General features: G+C 40.3%; 1 protein-coding gene across 1 annotated transcript in view; it reads right to left on the reverse strand.

Moving 5' to 3' along the window:
* erbb4b (erb-b2 receptor tyrosine kinase 4b) overlaps nt 1–19201 on the reverse strand; it is a 183119-nt gene that overhangs the window by 132929 nt on the left and 30989 nt on the right. The window contains exon 2 of the mRNA XM_056263228.1: nt 4683–4869. Within this exon, the coding sequence (XP_056119203.1) occupies nt 4683–4869 (187 nt within the window). The remainder of the gene's footprint in view (nt 1–4682; nt 4870–19201) is intronic.

The raw sequence follows: 19201 nt of genomic DNA on the forward strand, positions 1-19201 counted from the left end.
CTTTGATCTGTCTCAGGGTTACAGGGCGCTGACTGAGTTCAACATTTAGAAGACCAGTGTTGGGAGTAAGTGACTAAGCGGTTTCTTCCTAGTATTTCCAACAAGTGGTGGCAAACTTTGATAAAACGTTACATTGCTCTATTTGTGTCACGACTCACGTCACCCATGGAATCCTGCAATTATTCGATTCATTTTACTGAGTCAATTCATTTGGAAGTTTTAAGTTATGCCATCATTTACTCCCCCTTATGTTGTTGCAAGCTATGCATATAGGTTTGACAGGGCATAAACAACACTAGACCCTGTTGAATTTCATTGCACCAGCAAAAAACACAGATATTTTTTATTCTCTCCAAAATATCTGCTTTCCACAGAAGAAGGAAAGTCATGAAAGTTTGGTACTACATGAGGGCGAGTAATTAATGACAATTTTCACTTTTGGGTGAACTATCTTTGAAAGAACAAGCTCGCTACAATTCCGAAGTCGCTTTCTTATTGCTGTGGAAGAAACATGCAGCTTCTTCTAGGCCTCTATAATACTTTGCTGTACTGCTCAATGAAAGCACGAGAAATATACAGATAAAGTTGAGAGGGCAGCGAAAGTCAATTTCACAAAGACTTCGGAGAACAAGAAAAGAATGAATGGGTGACACTTTAACGTATAGTTACAAGTTACTACATGTATTTATTTTAGGAACTTAAGCATATTTACAACCAACCCTAAACCAAACGCTAACCATAACTCTACAGTAAGTACATGTAGTTAATTAATACTACTCAGCACTTATTTGAGTTAGTACAATGTAACTACGTCACCTTAAAATAAAGTGTAACCATTGAATGTATGCAGGAAGAGAGATGGATGAGAGATTGTGAGTAAACGAGTGAGCAGAGCTTCTGTGCTGTCTCCTTCCTTGTGGGCATGGCTGGGATTTCAAACGTTCCTTAACTCCAGCGCTGTTCCGTGTTAGTCTGCCAAAGACAGGGGATCACACTCCTCTAGGAGCACCTGGTCTTCTCGACGTTCCTAAACACTGTCATCTTCCAAGAATACAGCATTTAATGAAGCACAGTTAGGCTTTAAGTGATGTCAGCATTGCAATGTGGCATTTGGGTTATGTACGCTGCTTCGAGTGGACTGGGGACAGAGTAAGTGGAACAATACACACGGCTTAAATTATTTACCCGGTCTGCTATGCCATGTCGCTCTCTGCTCTATTTCCTTTGCCTAGCCACAGCAAGTGAATGACGGTGTTTTCTGGACCAGAAACATTGTTCCATAAGAGACAGACAGTGTTCCTGAACCATTTACGTGCACTAGGTTAAATACCTAGCCATATTTCACATCGTAATTGTCCCTTTTGCAGAGATACAGACTAAAGCAATTTCAATGCAATGCGCCAAAAAACAAAAAACAAAACAAAAAAAAAACAAGTGCAACTCTTTCTACCCTTGTCTGCCACAGGTCACAAACAGATAGTCCCGCCCCAAACTTATACCATTCATTGTGCATACAAAAAAGTCAACAAACCAGAAGGAATCAAACTAGAAATGGCTTGTAGTCGCCTCCTCATTTTAAGTTGGGATATATTTACATTTATACATTTTACATAAACTATCATCTAAAGCAATTTACATTGCATTCAAGACATAATTATTTTAATCAGTTTATGCTTATGCACTAAAGATTAAGCTTCAGAGAATTACTGTACAAAAGTTTGGGGCAAGTATGATGTTTTTGAAAAAACTGTATACTTTTATTCAGCAAAGTATGCATAAAATGCATCAAAAGTGAAAATAAAGACTTTTACACTGTTACAAAAAAAAATCTGTTTCAAATAAATTTTGATAAATTCAGATTTTGAACTTTCTTCTCATCAAAGAATCCTAAAAAAAGTGTCTCCGTTTTTTTTTGGTAATGTATCATTTGTTCAATGATGGATTTGATTCCATGTGATAACTCAAACTGATAAGATGTATACTGTAAACTGCTGTTGACAACAATATTAGAAAAATAAATACATGCAGATGAAAATAGTCTTAGTGGATTGAAAAGAAAGTAAGTGGCACTGCTCACAATTTAGAGCCCAAATCTTCTTCTTCAGCATTACAAGAACACTCTGCATTCTGGTTCCTCACACCAAAGGCTGACTGGTAATCGCCACTGATTAATGCTGGTTAAGATTACTAGTTTGATCGTAAACAGTTCTGGTCCTGTTAAGTTTCATGATCACAGTGTGACCATAATAAAAGTACAGATGCAATTACTACCACCTCCAACAACTATTACAGTCTGTGCCATTATGGATGTGTCTGGAGGATCATTTAAGAGGAGACATACTATTAATTTGCCAAAGAAGACAAAAGTGGAGCATGGTAAATGTCAGGCCCATGCACTTATACTAGTGCCATTAGCCAATCAGAAGGAAGTTGTTGTATAACACAAATGATCAGGTACTGTGAAGAAGAGACATTTCCAACTGGCCCTGGTAGTGAAGCAGAAAGAACAGAGACACTTACAAAATCCCCCCCAACTCATTCCGGTTTTGAATTATGAAATGTATATTTACCACAACGTCTGACTCCACAGAGGTTTGTGTTTGGTGTCTGTCTTTGTGTTTGGCCTCATATTTTTTTTAACCCATGATGAGTATTCATCATACATTTGAATTTAGCTACTGATTCAAAATAACAATTCAGAAACCTCTGAATGAGTATATACTGCATGTATGTATGTCCTTGCAGTGAATGAACAACATTTTAACGAACTCAAACTGAACAATACTGAAGAATATTTAATAGGCACCACACAATAGGTGTGGTACAAAGAGCAGAGATGTTGAAAAAAGGTCCTTCACAGACAAACCACAGTAAATAGATTAATTATGTTTACCCTTATGTCTTTATTCCTCATCTAAATGGAAAATACATAATGCTTTCTTCCTTTAAGAAGAATGAGCAATCATGTAATGAAAAAACTTAGTGTAACTTAGTGTTACTAACTTACTAGTGTAAATCAAAATAACGTAGGCTATATTTGTACAAATATACATGATTCACACACACACTGCTTGGTGAGTAACTGATGTTTCTGTTATATGCCACTGTACGACTATCATGTTAAATGGATGTATCATGTTTATATATTCAGTATATATATATACATACATACAGTATATAATTACATTTTAAAATATATTAAAATGAGAAAGTTATTTTATATTGCCAGAAATTTGCACAATATTACTGTTTTGTTATGTTTATTTATTTTTTTCAACCAAATAAATGCACCCTTGGTGACCATAAAATACTTAAAAAAACATTTAAAAACATTGTTCAAAAGTTTGGGGTCAGTGAGTTTTTTTTTTTGAGTGCATTAAAGAGTGCATTAAATTAATCAAAGGTGGGAGTACGCACACTGTTACAAAAAAAAAAGAAAAATCTATAAATGCTGATTTTTAAAAACTTCATATTCATTAAAGAATCCCGAGAAAATAAAAATGGTGAACATAAGTGTAATGGTCACCAGCTGGCGTGCCCTTGAGAGCCACCAGAGGGCACTCCACACCAGACTTTTATAACTCCATCACAAACTACATTTCCCAAAACTCACTGCCCGGACTCATCATCACTGATTGCATTCACCTGTGTCTCATTACCCTGTTAGTCTCAGCCTATTTATACCATGTTCACTCATTCACTCACTGCGAAGTTTTGTATGTTGTTACACTGCATTCGCGAGCGTTTCTCCCTGGATTCCTGTCTCCCGGTTTTTGGATTTCTTGCCTGTTCCTTGGATTATTCTTCTGCCTCTGACCCTAACCCCTGCCTGTTTTGCCTGTTGGTTCGTTTGGACTGCCTACCTGTGTATTTGACCTTTGCCTGTTTATTGGATTACGTGTCTGGACTGTCCCTATTAAAGCTGCATTCGGATCTTAACCGTCGTGTCTCTGAGCAGTTTCGTGACAATAAGAGACGTTAAAATACAATTTAGGGAAATGCATACTTCCAGAGTAGTCTTAAATAAAATTGCCACTGAAATATTTTTTAATGTTTACAAATATAGCCAAAAGAAATTCAAACTTTAACACAGGTAAACCCTATCCGGTGTAGACTCTCTGGCACTCAAGAAGATTAGCCTTTACCACTCCTGCAAAACTGACAGATCTAAACTATAATAAAGCCTTGGTTCATATCAGAGCAGTGCCATCATCAAGCTGTTCAAGCTCCAGCGTTCCCCAAACCTCTCACTGAGTTTTATGGATCCAATTCCAGGTGCAGATATTTAGCTGTATTTCACTGCCAGCGTCGGTCCTCATCCATCCACCAGTTAGAAAACCAGCTAAGTCATTTCTGATGGAAGTTGTGTGAAATCAATTTAGTATGATATTCATAAATCCTCCCCCTCTCATTTCTCCGAGAGAGATCAGTAAGCACTCGCCAACTTCACAAAGGCCTCGACCAGTGAAATTTACTGTGTGATTATATACGACAGATATACATTCTCAGCCAGACGCAGTTATTGATGTTGTAATGAGTGATTTCAGCAGGGATCATAGCATTAAAGTGGATATCAAAAAACGACAAACCATCTTAAACAAAGAATGTATGCTCAATCAAGAACATTCACAAAAGAGAAGCAAAAAAAATGTGACCTGTGGACTCGTAGGCTCCTATTGTACCTGTGAGGTTCTTAAGGCCAAGCTGACGGAGACCGAAGTTGCCGTCTCTGCGGTAGTTGAGGAATACAGCCAGGGCGTAGCGGTCTTCATACAGCCTGGTGCCGCGGATGATGCGAAGATTCTCCAGGGGCAGATATTCAAACTGATTTAGAGCCACAAGCACATAGCCCGTCACCTCACGAATGGACTGCAGACAGAATAAAGCACAAATATCAATCAACTGGAACTTCTGGAAATAAATTAGATGGAAAAAAAAAAATCTTGATTTAGAGCGAAACAAATACATATTCAACTTTGCAAGGAGGTGGATACAGTACACACCACACTATTATGTAGGGGGGAAAAACAAGTTTTTCTTTTTTTAAATTGATGTCCAATCAAAAGTAACAGATTATGAGAGTGGTGTGGAGTAGAAAAGTGAGCGATTTTTTTTTTCAATAACTCTGATACTGCTATATCAATTGTATAATGACGCATAACACTATTGCATGTTGGAAATGATTCTTTACTTAAATATAGTGATAATTGGCATGTAGCAATCAGAAAGAAAGTAAAATCAAAATCTGTTATATAAAATTGAATTTATCAGGGTCAATTATCTTGTCAAACTATTCGGACGGGACTAGTTCTCCAGGGGGATGTTAGAGAAATTCGTGTTTCACAGACGTACTTTGCGATTTTAATCAGGTCCGAATCTACCAAGTCTGTTTTTCCTCACACAACATTTGTAAAAATTCCAGGGCAAATGACCTACTGTCTTACAGGTTAACTCAACGGTCATCTGAGAAATCTAATCCCGTCTGAATGCGAATGTTTGTGATTGCTGACGTTGTATTTTGACCTACTTGAGCAACCGTTTGCGCACCAATCTTTGGGATGCTTTCATTTCATTTCAATTTGGATGGAATCCGATGAAAAAATAAAATGATAAAATTAATAAATAGAGCCAAATCGTCAGGTGAGATACTTGTCTAGATTTCGTTGCTCCCTTATGTGGGTTTATTATAAACAGCCACTTCTTGTAAAGTTTACTTAAATAGGGTTTTATAATCAATTAAAATTATATCAATAAATAATCAATTAAAAACATACTTCATACGTGATGTACCTCATGACCTTCTGTAATGCCCACATCTAGAAAACACACACTCAGATTTTAGTCCGGTCTGAATCGGTAAATCACAAACGTCGAGTGATAAAAACTGTAACTCAAATGTCGTTTAGAAAACTAGTCCTGTCCGTATAGGGCTTACTTCGTGAAAATACATTTCTGAAAAAGAGCCTCTTCCCATATGATCCTGCTGAAATATGTTTATGTCTCAATTATAAAGGTGAAATCTAAAGTGCAGCATACAGTCATTAGCTGAAGTGTTGGGGGAGTGGGTAGCAGTAGAACAGAATAAGCCAGAGGGTCTTTGCTCTCTCTTTCTCTGTCTTGTTCTTTTTTATTCTCTCTCTCTCTACCCTCTACTAGACAGATAATGATCACGAGGATGACTCAAACTCATCCAACCACATCCGTGAGACCCTCGCCGTGACATACTGGTGCCGTCACCATGCCTGTCATTAAGGCAGACACAGTTTCATTCATTCTGACAGAGCGCCTCCTGCTGTGAATGATGACACTAAATGTGTGTGTGTGTGTGTTGGGGGCCAGAAGTAGCCTTGAGGAAGTGCTAACAGCGGGGAGTGCTCTCACTGACAGCCGTCAGTTAGTGTGAGCTTCATCTCGGGACCCATGCAGTGTGACAAGGCCGGTCCTGCTGCTGTCATCGTCCGCCATGTCCGGCTAATGGGCAGAGACGTGAGCTCTTTTTAGCAGCAGCGCTAGAAGGCCAGTCAGAGCCTCAGTCATTTATCTGGGCTAATGAACTGTTCTAATAGCTGCAGGGACATTGCAGGAAGAACTTTGTGTGCGTATACGTGGGGTATCACTGATGTGCGCTGTGAGTGTTGTGTCAAGTGGGGTTACAGGACTTTCGACGAGAAGGTACGGAGAGCGGACCAGCTGGAAATGGCATCACAGCTGTAAGCAGAATCAGTGCTGCTTCGGTACACGCTGTACAAAGACGAGATCGCTTTTTTTCTATAACTCTGATACTACTTCAAGAGCACAACATATTAACAGGCCATAATGCAAATGTATGTTAGGAAGAATTTTTTACTTTTTTAACGGTGTCTGGGCCTTTTTTTATTTTAAAAAAGGGAGACGCAGGAGAAGTAGAATGAAAAAAGTTCTTGGTATTATTTTGTACAAAATGTAACTTTTTTTAACTTGAGCGCCACAAAAAAATGCTGCAAATGAGGAGAGATGTGAGTGGAATGGTCAAACACATCTGTCTGGTAGATGTTTACATGAAAACACAGTGGAAATGCAGTGCAAGTGAATGCAAAAACAGGCTTTTACCATTTAGAAAGTGAGATAAAATCTGTAATGTACTATCAAATAAATGGGCTTTGGGAAAATGTACGACGGCCAAAGGAAAGGTTTTTTTAATTTTATTATAAAGACAAGAGTTTGAAAAAAACTTGATTCCTTTTACATGTGGAATTAAAATCAACTATAAAAATTATATACACAGCACCAACATTAATATTCTCCAATATCAGTGGTGTGCGGTGGTGTTTTAAAATGAGGCAAAGTTCTCACATTTTTTATATATTGTATATCAAATATAAATGTATGTCAGTTACACTTAATTTTCCTGGTTAAATAAACATACATAAAAAAGAGAGAACACATACAAATCTATTTTGTATTTTTTTCCTATAACTATGTAATCATCAAGGCCTTTTGCAGCGCAAGCGCCGATCTGAACGGTGTCTAACATGCCGTCTTTCTGTGCAAAAGCTGGTGTAAGCATGGCAGGACAGAGTCGTGCCCTCTGTCAGCGCAGACCGCCAAGCTCCCCGGTCTTCCGCAAGGTGATGCCATCGGTCAGGGTTGATGTTAAAGACATTCATGTCCCGCTTGACGATATCAAGATGTGTTGTACGTCATAACTCACTATTGCTCACTATTGGCCGACGCTGGTCATGTGTGTGATACTGGCCAATAGTGAGCCTACGTTCTGACGTACAACCCAAAAGCGCTACGCTGTTACATTGCGTGAACTCACTCAGAGGCCAACACAAAAGAAGATGAATAGTTGAATAAAGTCGTTATTTTTGGGGGGTTTTGCGCACAAAAAGTATTATCGTCACTTGATAAACTTAAGGTTGAGCCACTGTAGTCACTTGGACTATTTTAACAATGTTTTTACTAACTTTCTGGGCCGGCAGGTTTTAATTACAATAGAAGCATATGGAGGAGTGAGACAGCTCTCAGATTTAATCAAAAATATCTTCATTTGTGTTCCGAAGATGAACGAAAGTCTTACGGGGTTGGAACAACATTAGGGTGTAATTACTGACAGAATTTTCATTTTCATTTTTGGGGGAACTAACAAATTTTTGGGGGAACTAAGTCCATTGGGACAGAGGAGGCGCACCTCCCACTGTAACTCCACCTGCGGGTGTCGCTGTTGGACACTGTTCCTTTATAAAAACGACTGACTTTTACACTTTTTAATGTCACATATTGTAATATTTGTGCTGTTTTATTTGATGCAATACCGATTATTTTCTCATCCAGTTTTTTTAGGAGACACTGCCTCCCTTGCCTCCTCAGAGGAAACGCCCCTGTCTAATAATGATAACCAATATATTCTGCTTCCTGTAACAAAAAAAAAAAAAGAAGCAAATTTTGTTATGTAAACTTGGTTCCCTTTCAAGGGAACTCGAGCTGCGTCGAGACGCTGTGGGAATGCCCCTGTGTGATTGCGTCGTGAAGCACGTGTATAATCAGTCCAATGGAGAGACGAGACATAATAGGCGGGTGACGTCATCGACCAGGAAACTATAAAGCACACCTGAAAGCAGACCACGCTAGCTTCTGTGCCTTCAGCAAGCGCTCTGTGTGATTCTGTCTCTGTCTATTCATTGTTGTCTGTCCACAAGCATATATACCGTATATATATATATATATATATATATTAGACAGGAGTATGGAGAGCAAACAGCCTTGGATCGTGTGTTCGTACCTGCCCTCGCTTCATTACGAGTGGGGACACACGTGATTCATGTGTTGTTTGTTTGAGAGTGGAGCATGCATGGTCAGCTCTGGTAAATTGGGGCTTACAGTGTTCATTCATAAATTCCCGACGTGTAAAAAATGCACTAACGAGAGTTTTCACTCTGCTCTTGTTGGCTTTCTTTTCGAGGGAAGAAAGTCAATAAAGATTTGGCTCGGATCTCGCGTTTGCCGAGGCAGCACGTAGATTACGGGTCTGCAATAAAGTTTATGTGACTCGATCTCGCGTGTGCCAAGGAAGCGCGTAGATTACAGGGCTGCAGAAAGAGTCGTGGCTCGGATCCGAGGAGGGTCGTAGAACAGTCAGTTCGGTTTGTGTCCTGCCGGTTAGCCGTTACAGGGCCCCGAAGTGGCTATTCGACCAATACCAGAGGGTGGATCCCGAGCAGGCTCTAGATATGTAATCATTCCTGGGAAGCGACTCTCTGATGAGGGTCGCAGCGCTGCCAGTTCGGTTGTTCCCTGCTGGTTCGCTGGTTCAGGGCACCGAGGTGTCAGCGTTCCTGAACGATCCTCCGAGGAGGGTCGTAGAACAGTCAGTTTGGTTGTTCCCTGCCGGTTCGCTGTTACAGGGCACTGAAGTGGCTTTTCGACCAATACCAGAGGCCAGTCTCGAGAGACTGGTCCCCTTACTAGATTTTTTGGCAGCGTGTAAGCTACTGTCAAATATATCTCGTTGGGTCCTGCTCACTATAGAAATGGTTTCAGAATTCAGTTCGGTTCTTCTGCCCAGATTTCTAGGGGTCCTCCCTACGTGGTGGACCCCGAGCAGGCTCTGGTTATGGAGCAAGAAGTACAGACTCTTCTGCAAAAGGAGGGTATAGAAAGGGTTCCTCCTCCCAGTAGGGAGTCAGGGGTTTACAGCCGTTACTTCATTGTTCCAAAGAAGGATGGATGCTTACATTCAAACAGACTGTGTCACAGATTCAGTCCGACGCGTCCTTCCATGTAGCCTTCCGTCCTCCACACAGGAAGTCCCTGAGGTTCGCTTTCGGGGGCGAAGTGTACCAATATCAGGTTCTTCCCTTCGGCCTAGGTAAAACTAGGCCAGTCATTTACTGCGAAACCGTTTCAGAGACTGGTGGGTCTCATGGCAGCTGCGTCCAACGTAATAACGTTTGGCCTCCTGTACATGAGACCCCTGCAGTGGTGGCTCAGGACCAAGGGGTTTTCTCCGAGGGGAAATCCGTTTCGCATGATCAAGGTCACGCGGCGATGCCTACGTGCCTTAGTCATGTGGAACAAACCTTGGTTCCTCACCCAAGGCCCAGTGCTGGGGGCTTCTTGTCGACGCGTACGCTATCAACGGATGCTTCCCTCACAGGTTGGGGGGCAATCATGAGTGGTCGCTCGGCGAAACGTCTTTGGCAGGACCATCTACTTTCTTGGCACATAAATCGGCTAGAAATTACGGCTGTGTTTCGATCTCTCAAGCACTTCCTGCTAGACCTGAGAGGTCACCATGTGCTTGTTTGCTCGGACAACACATCGGTGGTCTCTTACATAATCCAGGAGCAGACATCCTGTCGAGGCAGGGGCTGAGGCCCGGGGAATGGAGACTCCACCCCCAGGTGGTGGAGCTCCTAAGAAAAATTTTGGTCAAGCACAAGCAGACCTTTTCACATCTTAGAGAACACACACTGTCCACTGCGGTTCTCACTCAGTCAGCCAGCTCCTCTGGGGCTGGACGCTATGATGCAGATGTGGCCAAGGTCACGTCTGTATGCATTTCCTCCGATCTCTCTGCTCCAGGGAGTTCTGGAGAGAGTTCGCTGGGACGGGGCCCATCTTCTGTTATTAGCCCCGCGTTGGCAGGCCCGGGTATGGTTCTCGGACCTAGAGTCTCTCCTCCATGGCTCTCCTCTGGAGATTCCGCTCGGGGGGGACTTTTTCTCTCAGTTGAGCGGGTTGATCCTTCCCCCCGCCCAGAATTGTGGAAACTTTGGGCTTGGCCTCTGAGGGGGCCCAGCTCATAAGTTCAGGTCTCTCAACTGAGGTTGTTGAGACCATCCTCAACTCCAGAGCTCCCTCCACGAGGAAACTCTACACCTTGAAGTGGAAATTCTTCACTTCCTGGTGCGGAGAGCACCAGCTGGACCCAGTTATCTGCTCTGTGATTGCAGTGCTAGAGTTCCTGCAGGAGCGTTTCTCCGCAGGTCTATCCCCCTCCACACTAAAGGTGTAAATGGCGGCCTTAGCTGCTTACCACGTCCATTTAAGTGGTGTATCCTTGGGGAGACACCCTGTAGTACGTTTCCTTCGCGGCACTGTGAGGCGTCTGACCAAGATACTAGGAGTATGGCTGCCTCAAAGGCTATGACTTGGCTCTAGGCTCCACTCCGGGGTCTAGGGTGCTTGTGCGCAATGACTTCACACAGAACAGGCATTTGCTATTATGGCGTAGTGAGTATAGAGTTCCCACAGCATCTCGACGCAGCTCCACTACCCCACTCACATACTATGATCCCATCACGGCATCTGAATTTGGATGAAAGCACGAATACTGGCCAAGCCTTTGACCTTGCTGTGGTCCCTCCATTTCCTCTTCCTCTCCTTACGGCCAACAAAAAGCCACTGCACTTGCCACATCCTGCCAACAACCCCTTCGCCCCTGGCCATCGGGAACTAAACCCATCCCAGTTACCTAGCAACCTCTGGAACCTGCTGCTGTCTAAAAGACATGAGAGAGGGGGAAAGTAGAGGGTGGAAGAAAAAAAAAACAGCAACTTCTTTGTTGTACTTCTCCTAATTTAATTAAAGGATTACTTTGCGGAGATTTTCCACACAGCCTATTTGGCTTCCCGCACTTGCTTTCCATCACCATTTAATTCCTCTTTCTCAAACTAATTTGTTATTTTCAAGCCAGTGGATCGATACTTCCCAGAGTGGAGAAGAGAGCGGAGGAGAGGGATTGAAAGGGGTCCTCTTTCTTCTTGCTGTTTGCTCAATAATGAATCACATATATAAATAAGGTAAACACCTTTTTGTGATTACAAGCATAGTTTAAAGCTAATGACGTGACATCAATGAGGAGCACTTTCTAACTGTTGTTAAACATAACACATCCAACCTGAGCTATATAGAGATCAATGGACACACAAAGCAACAGCTCTTTCTGTTACAACATCTAACGGTCTCTTCACCTCTAATGTAAGGGCACAGTTAAGGCTCTGGGGTCAAGTGCACCTGTAACACAAGGATGACTGCCACTGCATCTTTGTTCGGGACATCTGTGTTCATTTGTAAGAACTTTTAACCTATTTGTTTCTGTTGTATTTGGAGTAAGAATTGTTTGTGTTACACCCAAGGCGGTCGATCCTCTACAGAGTGAAAAACAAACCCTAAAACTTTGGAGGCAATTCAAACTTACAGCTCCTCTGACTTCAAAGTTAAATTTGTTGTTTTTTTAAATTCATGTCTAAAAAAAATGAGTTAAAAGACTGTGAGTCATGGTTATATCTGAAGATCAAAACAGTTCATCTTCAGAAAAAAAAAGTTGCAAAGACATATCAAAAGTTTGGGGTCAGTTTAAGATTATTTAATATTTTCGAAAGAAGCTGTAATCTTTTGCTCACTAATGCTGCATTTATTTAATCCAAAATCCTATAAAATTAGTAATATTGTGAAAAATTATTGCAATCTAAAATTGCAATGGTGATAGTAAAGCTGTATTTTCAGCATCATTACTCCAGTCTGTAGTGTCACATGATCCTTCAGAAATCATTCTACGCTGATTTGGTGCTCAAGAAATATTTTTTATTATTAACAATTTTGAAAACAGTTGTGCAGCTTAATATTTTAAGATAACATGATTCTTCAATCAATAGAAAGGTTTAAATGAACAGCATTTATTTGGAACAGAAATCTTTTGTAAAATTATGTCTTTACTGTCACTTTTGTGTATCTTTGCTGAAAGAAAAATGTCTTTCAAAAAACAAAAAAAACTAACTTTTGAACAGCATTTTATATATATCCTCTCTCAGCATTTCTACATATCCTATCTGCTGTACTTATAAACTGACAACAGACACTAAAGATGCTTTTAGAAGCCAACAAGAGAGACTCTTATACAGGTGGTCTAATAGAGCACTTAAAGATACACCCAGCGCTAGGGACCATTTGAATGATGCCTGTTAAAGGTAACAGTCCTGATAAAGCCAATCTATAAATACAGCTCATGTTCCTCCATGAGGTGTGCGGAGAGAGCGGGAGATATGGGAGGCCTGATGTTGGCTTTGGAAGCTCTGATGACAGTGGTCCACTTAAAGCTCTCGTGATACAGACAGGAGAAGGACATCTGAGATTTGAGTGCTGGTAAAGCTACCGTTATATGGACTAGAAAGTAATTTTAAGATATGGGAACGACCAGATTGTCTGAAATGAGCCTACATTACAATATCATTCAAATTACAGCATGGATTCTGAAAGATCTCTTTTGATTCTAAAAATATGTCCGGTTATAACGTTTATCTCCATCATTTAAAGAATCACTGAACGTGTTTCTGCATGTGGTAAAATATAGTGTGCAAAAGTCACAACAGTTTAGTCTATTCGCCCTGGGCCTTCCATTCAAACGCAGTCAAAGAAAACAGCAGTGAACAAAGTAAAGGAGAAAGATACGGACAGATTCTCTAGATTTCCAGGGATTCTCTCTTTTCTCAGCGGTAGAGTGTCGGAAAAGAGGAAGTGTGCCGCGAAAACAAAACCCCCTTTCACTCCCCGAGACGTGCTCAGTGTGGAAATAAACTCCTGCAATTCACAAACAACAGTGGAATGGAGAGAAAAACTGGGAAGAGGAGAAAGAAAGAGGGACGGAGAGATGAGGATGAGGAGAACGACAGGGCTGCAGTCAAGTGGATCATAGCTGGTCCTCTGTATATTTTAATGCATAATTAATACTCCACCTGTTCCAGTTCAGAGAAGACGACAGAGGGGTTGAAAACGAGAGAGGAGGAGGAGGACAGACTAGACAAAGAGAGATTGAGAGAGATTTAAAAGAGAGAGTGTAAACATATAGCAACACCATGGCCCTGTGTATACCATTATGCTAATTAGTGCTCATTTACATACATATAGATCTTGTTGTGTCTTTTGGAAGAGTGGGCGGAGACATACATAGAGGTTTCGGTGTTTGGATCACTGAGTGTCCTTATGCTAATGCATTATACCCTCAAAAAATACAGGCACAGCATCTCTCTGCTACATTTCTATACAGTTTTATAATGAGAACATATTTATCATTATTATGCAAATACTTGTTCTGATTATTATAATTACTTATTAGCAGAGTTGCTAGTCATCATTCATTAGCAAAATTCTTTGAATCAACATGCAGGTGGCACTTTCCATGCAGTTGGTGTCGTACTTTTTTAAAGGCATATAGAGGTGAAAAACTTTTTTTGTAAGAAACTACAAGAAACTTACTAGTAACTAGTTTGAAACACATCAAATGTCTGTATCCCTCTGCCACCCCATCCCACCTCAAATATCTTGACCTTCTCTGTATCGAACAGTGAATGTAATACTATATGACATAATCATGAAAAACATCAATGTAACAAAAAGGCTCCAAGCCCAATATTGTGTGCAACTCTGTTTCTATACTGTTTTCCTCCATTTAAAAAATATTGTACCATTCCTTAAAAAGGTCCTAAAGTTTTCATTGAAATTTCACTGATTATTTGTTGAATAAGTCAAAAATAATAACTCTTGGCCCTAATTTATATTTTGTTATCACATTCACAAATCATATCGCCATGTTATAGGGTTGAGAATGTAGAACGCATTAAATATAATAATAAAAATACCAGTGCTAAATGACATTTTCATGCCATTATTTTGTTAACAGTTCTTGAAAAACATTACTGTGAGGTTTCCCGCAACTATTATGCTAAAGTGCCACAGCAAAAAAAAAAAAAAAGAAAAAATAAGAAAAGACACAAAAGGGGTTTTAGTTGTAAAGGAATCGATAAAGATCAATTGTTAATTGGAAATCCTTATGCTTCCCATACCGAAAATTCTATGTGTAGCCACAGCCAAGGGACGATTTGTCATGTTCCAGAGTTATGCAGTCCTAAATCCTCTCCTGCTCCATTTTTACCCTTTATTTCTCTCCTTTAAGTTTACTTCAAATAGTGACACTTGAAATAAATAACGCTTATGTCGATATTTTGATCTCACAAAGATGCGTCTGATGTGTTTCATCTCACCCTTCAACCAGAAAAGAAGGACATTCTATCTTGAACAAACTAAACAAAAGTACAATCAAAGGAACTAAAATCCCCCTTTTCTTTTCTTCACAAAAGACCCTATTTTATGAATGAGAATTTTAAACGTAAACAAACTTTTAAGCTACATTAAACCAATTACCTTCTTTAATATAACTTCTTTGCCGATATCCCTGTCACCATTAGAACATACAGCATGTCATTTGCCTAATCTGTGTGGACTGACGGAGACGCCAGACTTCCACTGTGAAAGGAATTGTGAATGAGAGGCGCAGCACAGCGCTCTGTTTGATTCTCATTGGCTTAGACAGTGTGCAACAGACACATGTCAGGCTCGTTGATAAGCAAAGCCTGCAGGATATGTTGATTACCACAAAACATTCTGTGACAGCAAATATTTGAAACTCAGGCACAGACATGACAGACAGGGAAGTGTTCTCTGTAATTTCAAAATGCATGCTAAAGGAATGGATTGCTGCGTTTTTGAATATTACCTTGCTGCTTGTGCAGCCATATTCTGAGATAAACATGCACACACCAGTTCTATTTGAGAAGCCCAGATACTGCAAGTGCCTTGACTCATTTTGTGAGACAAAAGAACATGGTAACAAACAATAAAACATTGTCTCACAATGATGTGAGCAGATTTACAGTAACACTGTAGCAAACACTGAAGTCACAAACGGGTCATTTGAACCTTTAAAGTGCAACCGAGGGGAACAACAAAGTCAAACACAAGGGAATATTGATTTGAGTTCAAACTTTTAAACGGTAAAAAAAAGACAATAAACCTGAAAAAAGAGACAATAAACTAAGATTACTGTACTATAGGCATACGATTCTTTCTAAGTTAAATGTGTAAGAATAAATAAGCCGAGGTGATATGCATTATTGGTAAAACTTTAGATTTGGGAATACTATTCACAATTAGTTGCTCATGCATATTACTAGCATACTGGCATATATATATATATATATATTTATAAAGCACACATTAATGCCTTATTCTGCTTGACCATATTCTTGATTCCTCAACCCTACCCAATACTTAAACATAACCAACACAACTACCGTACTTATAAGCAGTAATTAGGTGTTTATTGAAGGAAAACTCCTAGTTAATTGTGAATAAGTGTTTCCTAATCTAACGTTTTACCAATAATGGATATCACTTCAGCTTATTTATTCTTACACAACTAACTTGTAGAAAGAATTTTATGCTTATAGTACAGTAATCAAAGTTTATTAGTATTACCGCATTAGTTGTGCATATGGCAATGGGAAATGCAATATCACTGAAAGACATTTCTCATATTTTCAATCCAAAATATGCATGATAGCCTACACACTATCGGAAACAACCGCATTTGTTGTAAAACACTATATTTACGCTTTAATAGCTACACCTCCAGCGGGATCAACCTGTCATTTTAGAGAAGAGAGAGTAGGATGACATGTTTTGAAGGTGGAGTGAGCTGTTGTTAAGAGCTGACAGCACTGTAAACAATTCCTATAGCGATCCTTCCTATTCCTTCGCACTGCTGCAATGGACTGCTATCTCACACAGAGTAGACGCCACAGGAGCAGATAGCAGCCCACCGCTACAATGATGTCACCGATCATTAATGGAGCTTTGGGCTTTGTTTTAGCAAACATGCATTTTCAAACCATCTGGCTCAGCGGAGTGTTGATGCTCCAGTGTGATATCTTTATATTTCACCGCCTGAAATATGTTTGGGAAACATGTCTGGCACAGGAGTGCTCCATCTGTGTGCACACAGACGCTGGTTTTGAGATACAGAACAAGCTTTTTCCAGTTGTATTGATACATATGCCTAATGTAAAATAAATAAATACATGTTTAAAACATATGGGGCAGGTTTAACTTTTGTTACGCTTCCAAAACCGAAATCCACTATCATGTAAACATGAAAGGAAGAAGGTTTTTAAATAATCCAGATATCGATTTTTTTAATGAATAGATCAATCGGTAACCTGCGTAAAAAGCATAGTGCAGCACGTCCTGTAAATATCACTTTACACTTTGTTAAGTAAATAAACTACTTTGGGAACAGAACGCATTTTGATGTCCACTGCTCTGCTTTTTATACGTCACGTAAATATTGCACTATGTGGATGTGTTTTACTGTTGCACGGCATCTCTCTGTGTTTTACCATGTAACCCCTTCTGGTTCTACTCACTCCGCTGCGAGTGAAATTCAAACCAAACCGGCATTTCTGGCATGGGAGGCGGGCACGTTAACAAGGACACTAAAGACCGCAGACTCTAGCAAAGTCGCCAGTGCGCCTCTTGAGATCAGGGGAGTGAGGTTTACCCATACAGCTCTTACTATCTGGCCTCCATTACACTCACCCTCCTAAACCTCACTCCCATCCGGGTCACGCCGATTTGAATGATGAATAATGAAGGCCGGCTAGAAACTTCAGTCCACTGATATTAAGAGGTGTACAAGCGATAGACGCTAGAGGCTGCGTTCTTTAGCATCCTTGTTAGCGTGCCCATCTCCCATGCCGAAAACGCTGGTTCTAATCCTGCTCGGAACGGGGCAAGTACACGTGCACACCTTTTACTTCGCCAGGGACCAATGGTAGCACAAAGGTGTTTCGAACTCCAAACGAAGTTCATTTTGGCCTGATTTTGTTCAAAATGACGTCACATAAGTTCGTTTTTTGATTTCGTTTGACGTATTTCAGGGCCTATATACTTCATATAAACGTATAGCTCACCAGTATAGTCCGAATCATGAACACATGACTTTTATGAGTTGGTTCTTTTTAATGAATCAAAATCAGAGTGATCAGTCAAGCCCAATTCCCACATCTAATGATTCTAATGATTAGGTTCTTGCAGTTCAAAAAGACCAGGTTCAATCAATCTGAAACACTGCCTACATAATTTACAGCATTAGCAGACAAACATTATATATATATTTACGCAAAATGGACATTCTAAATGAAAAATACCCAACTGAATCTAAATTGAATTGAGAGCTGTGATAGTATACATATAGGTCAGTCCAATGACATACTATCTCATGTTTCTGCTGTAGAAGGAAGATCACAAGGTTTTGGAATAGAGACATTATGTACTGTGTATCTGCACTACGTGTGCGCTCTGCACAGTTGTTCAGGATAATAATCAGTTTAAGCAGAAACAGCATTCTGGAGAGGCTCTCCAATAGTAGCTTTGCACTGCACAACATCAGGAAGTTCAGGCCCTTCTTACTGTAACTGAGAATGCCAACAACTTCTTGTCCAGGCTCTTGTCATTTCTATGCTGGACTATTGCAATGCTCCTCTGGCAGGACTTTCAACATGTGCAATCAAACTTCTACAAATGACCCAGAATGAATCTTCATCCATTCCTCCCTGCTCTAGATTGTACTATTCTGAATTGTGTCTGAAACTTTGTATCACTAGCACTTCTAATGTTTATGCCTCTTTAAGATGAATCGCTTGTTGAATTCCTCATTTGTAAGATGCTTTGGACAAAGCATCTGCTAAATGAATAAATGTAAATGTAAACATCTGCAAGGCCATTCACAGGTGTGAAGCTGATTGAGGAATCGTCCCTTCGGACCCTACAAACTCTTTCATCTCACACTCAGAGGGGGTCGGAAAGTGATGGGCGCTCTTACAGTGATGCCCCATTCTAAGATGGAGGCTGGCTGGGATTGTGTGTTAAGACCCTTGATTATTGCGAGAGAAAGAAAACCTGTCACTCTGCAGGAAGTCTGTCTTTTATCCTGCTTCCTCTACTTCCCACCTTTTCCCTGTGGACTAAGGATCACAAAAGCAGTACTGCTGTGGCACTATATAGAGCACTCTCATCCTCTCTCTAGAGAGAGACGTGTGTGTCTCGATTTATTGTGATTCGCTGTAGGGAGATGCCTCATGAAAATAGAATGTTCCCTCAGATGTCTTAATATAATCATTCATTTATTTGATTTATCTGCACTTAATAAAAGCTTTCACGCGCACAGACTTCAGCACCCCACAATGAACTATGCTTGAGTTCCTTTCGTATTGATTGGGCTCAACAGTAATTAAGAATGATATCCATCTCTTTCTGCTGACTCTACCCATACAGATCACTTCCCTTTGCTCTTTTTCCTCAACATGTGCTCACAGCGTCAGTT

The sequence above is a fragment of the Rhinichthys klamathensis genome, unplaced genomic scaffold, assembly GCF_029890125.1.
Source record: "Rhinichthys klamathensis goyatoka isolate OS25496 unplaced genomic scaffold, OSU_Roscu_1.1 h1tg000201l_1, whole genome shotgun sequence".
In the NCBI taxonomy this organism is placed as follows: Eukaryota; Metazoa; Chordata; class Actinopteri; order Cypriniformes; family Leuciscidae; genus Rhinichthys; species Rhinichthys klamathensis.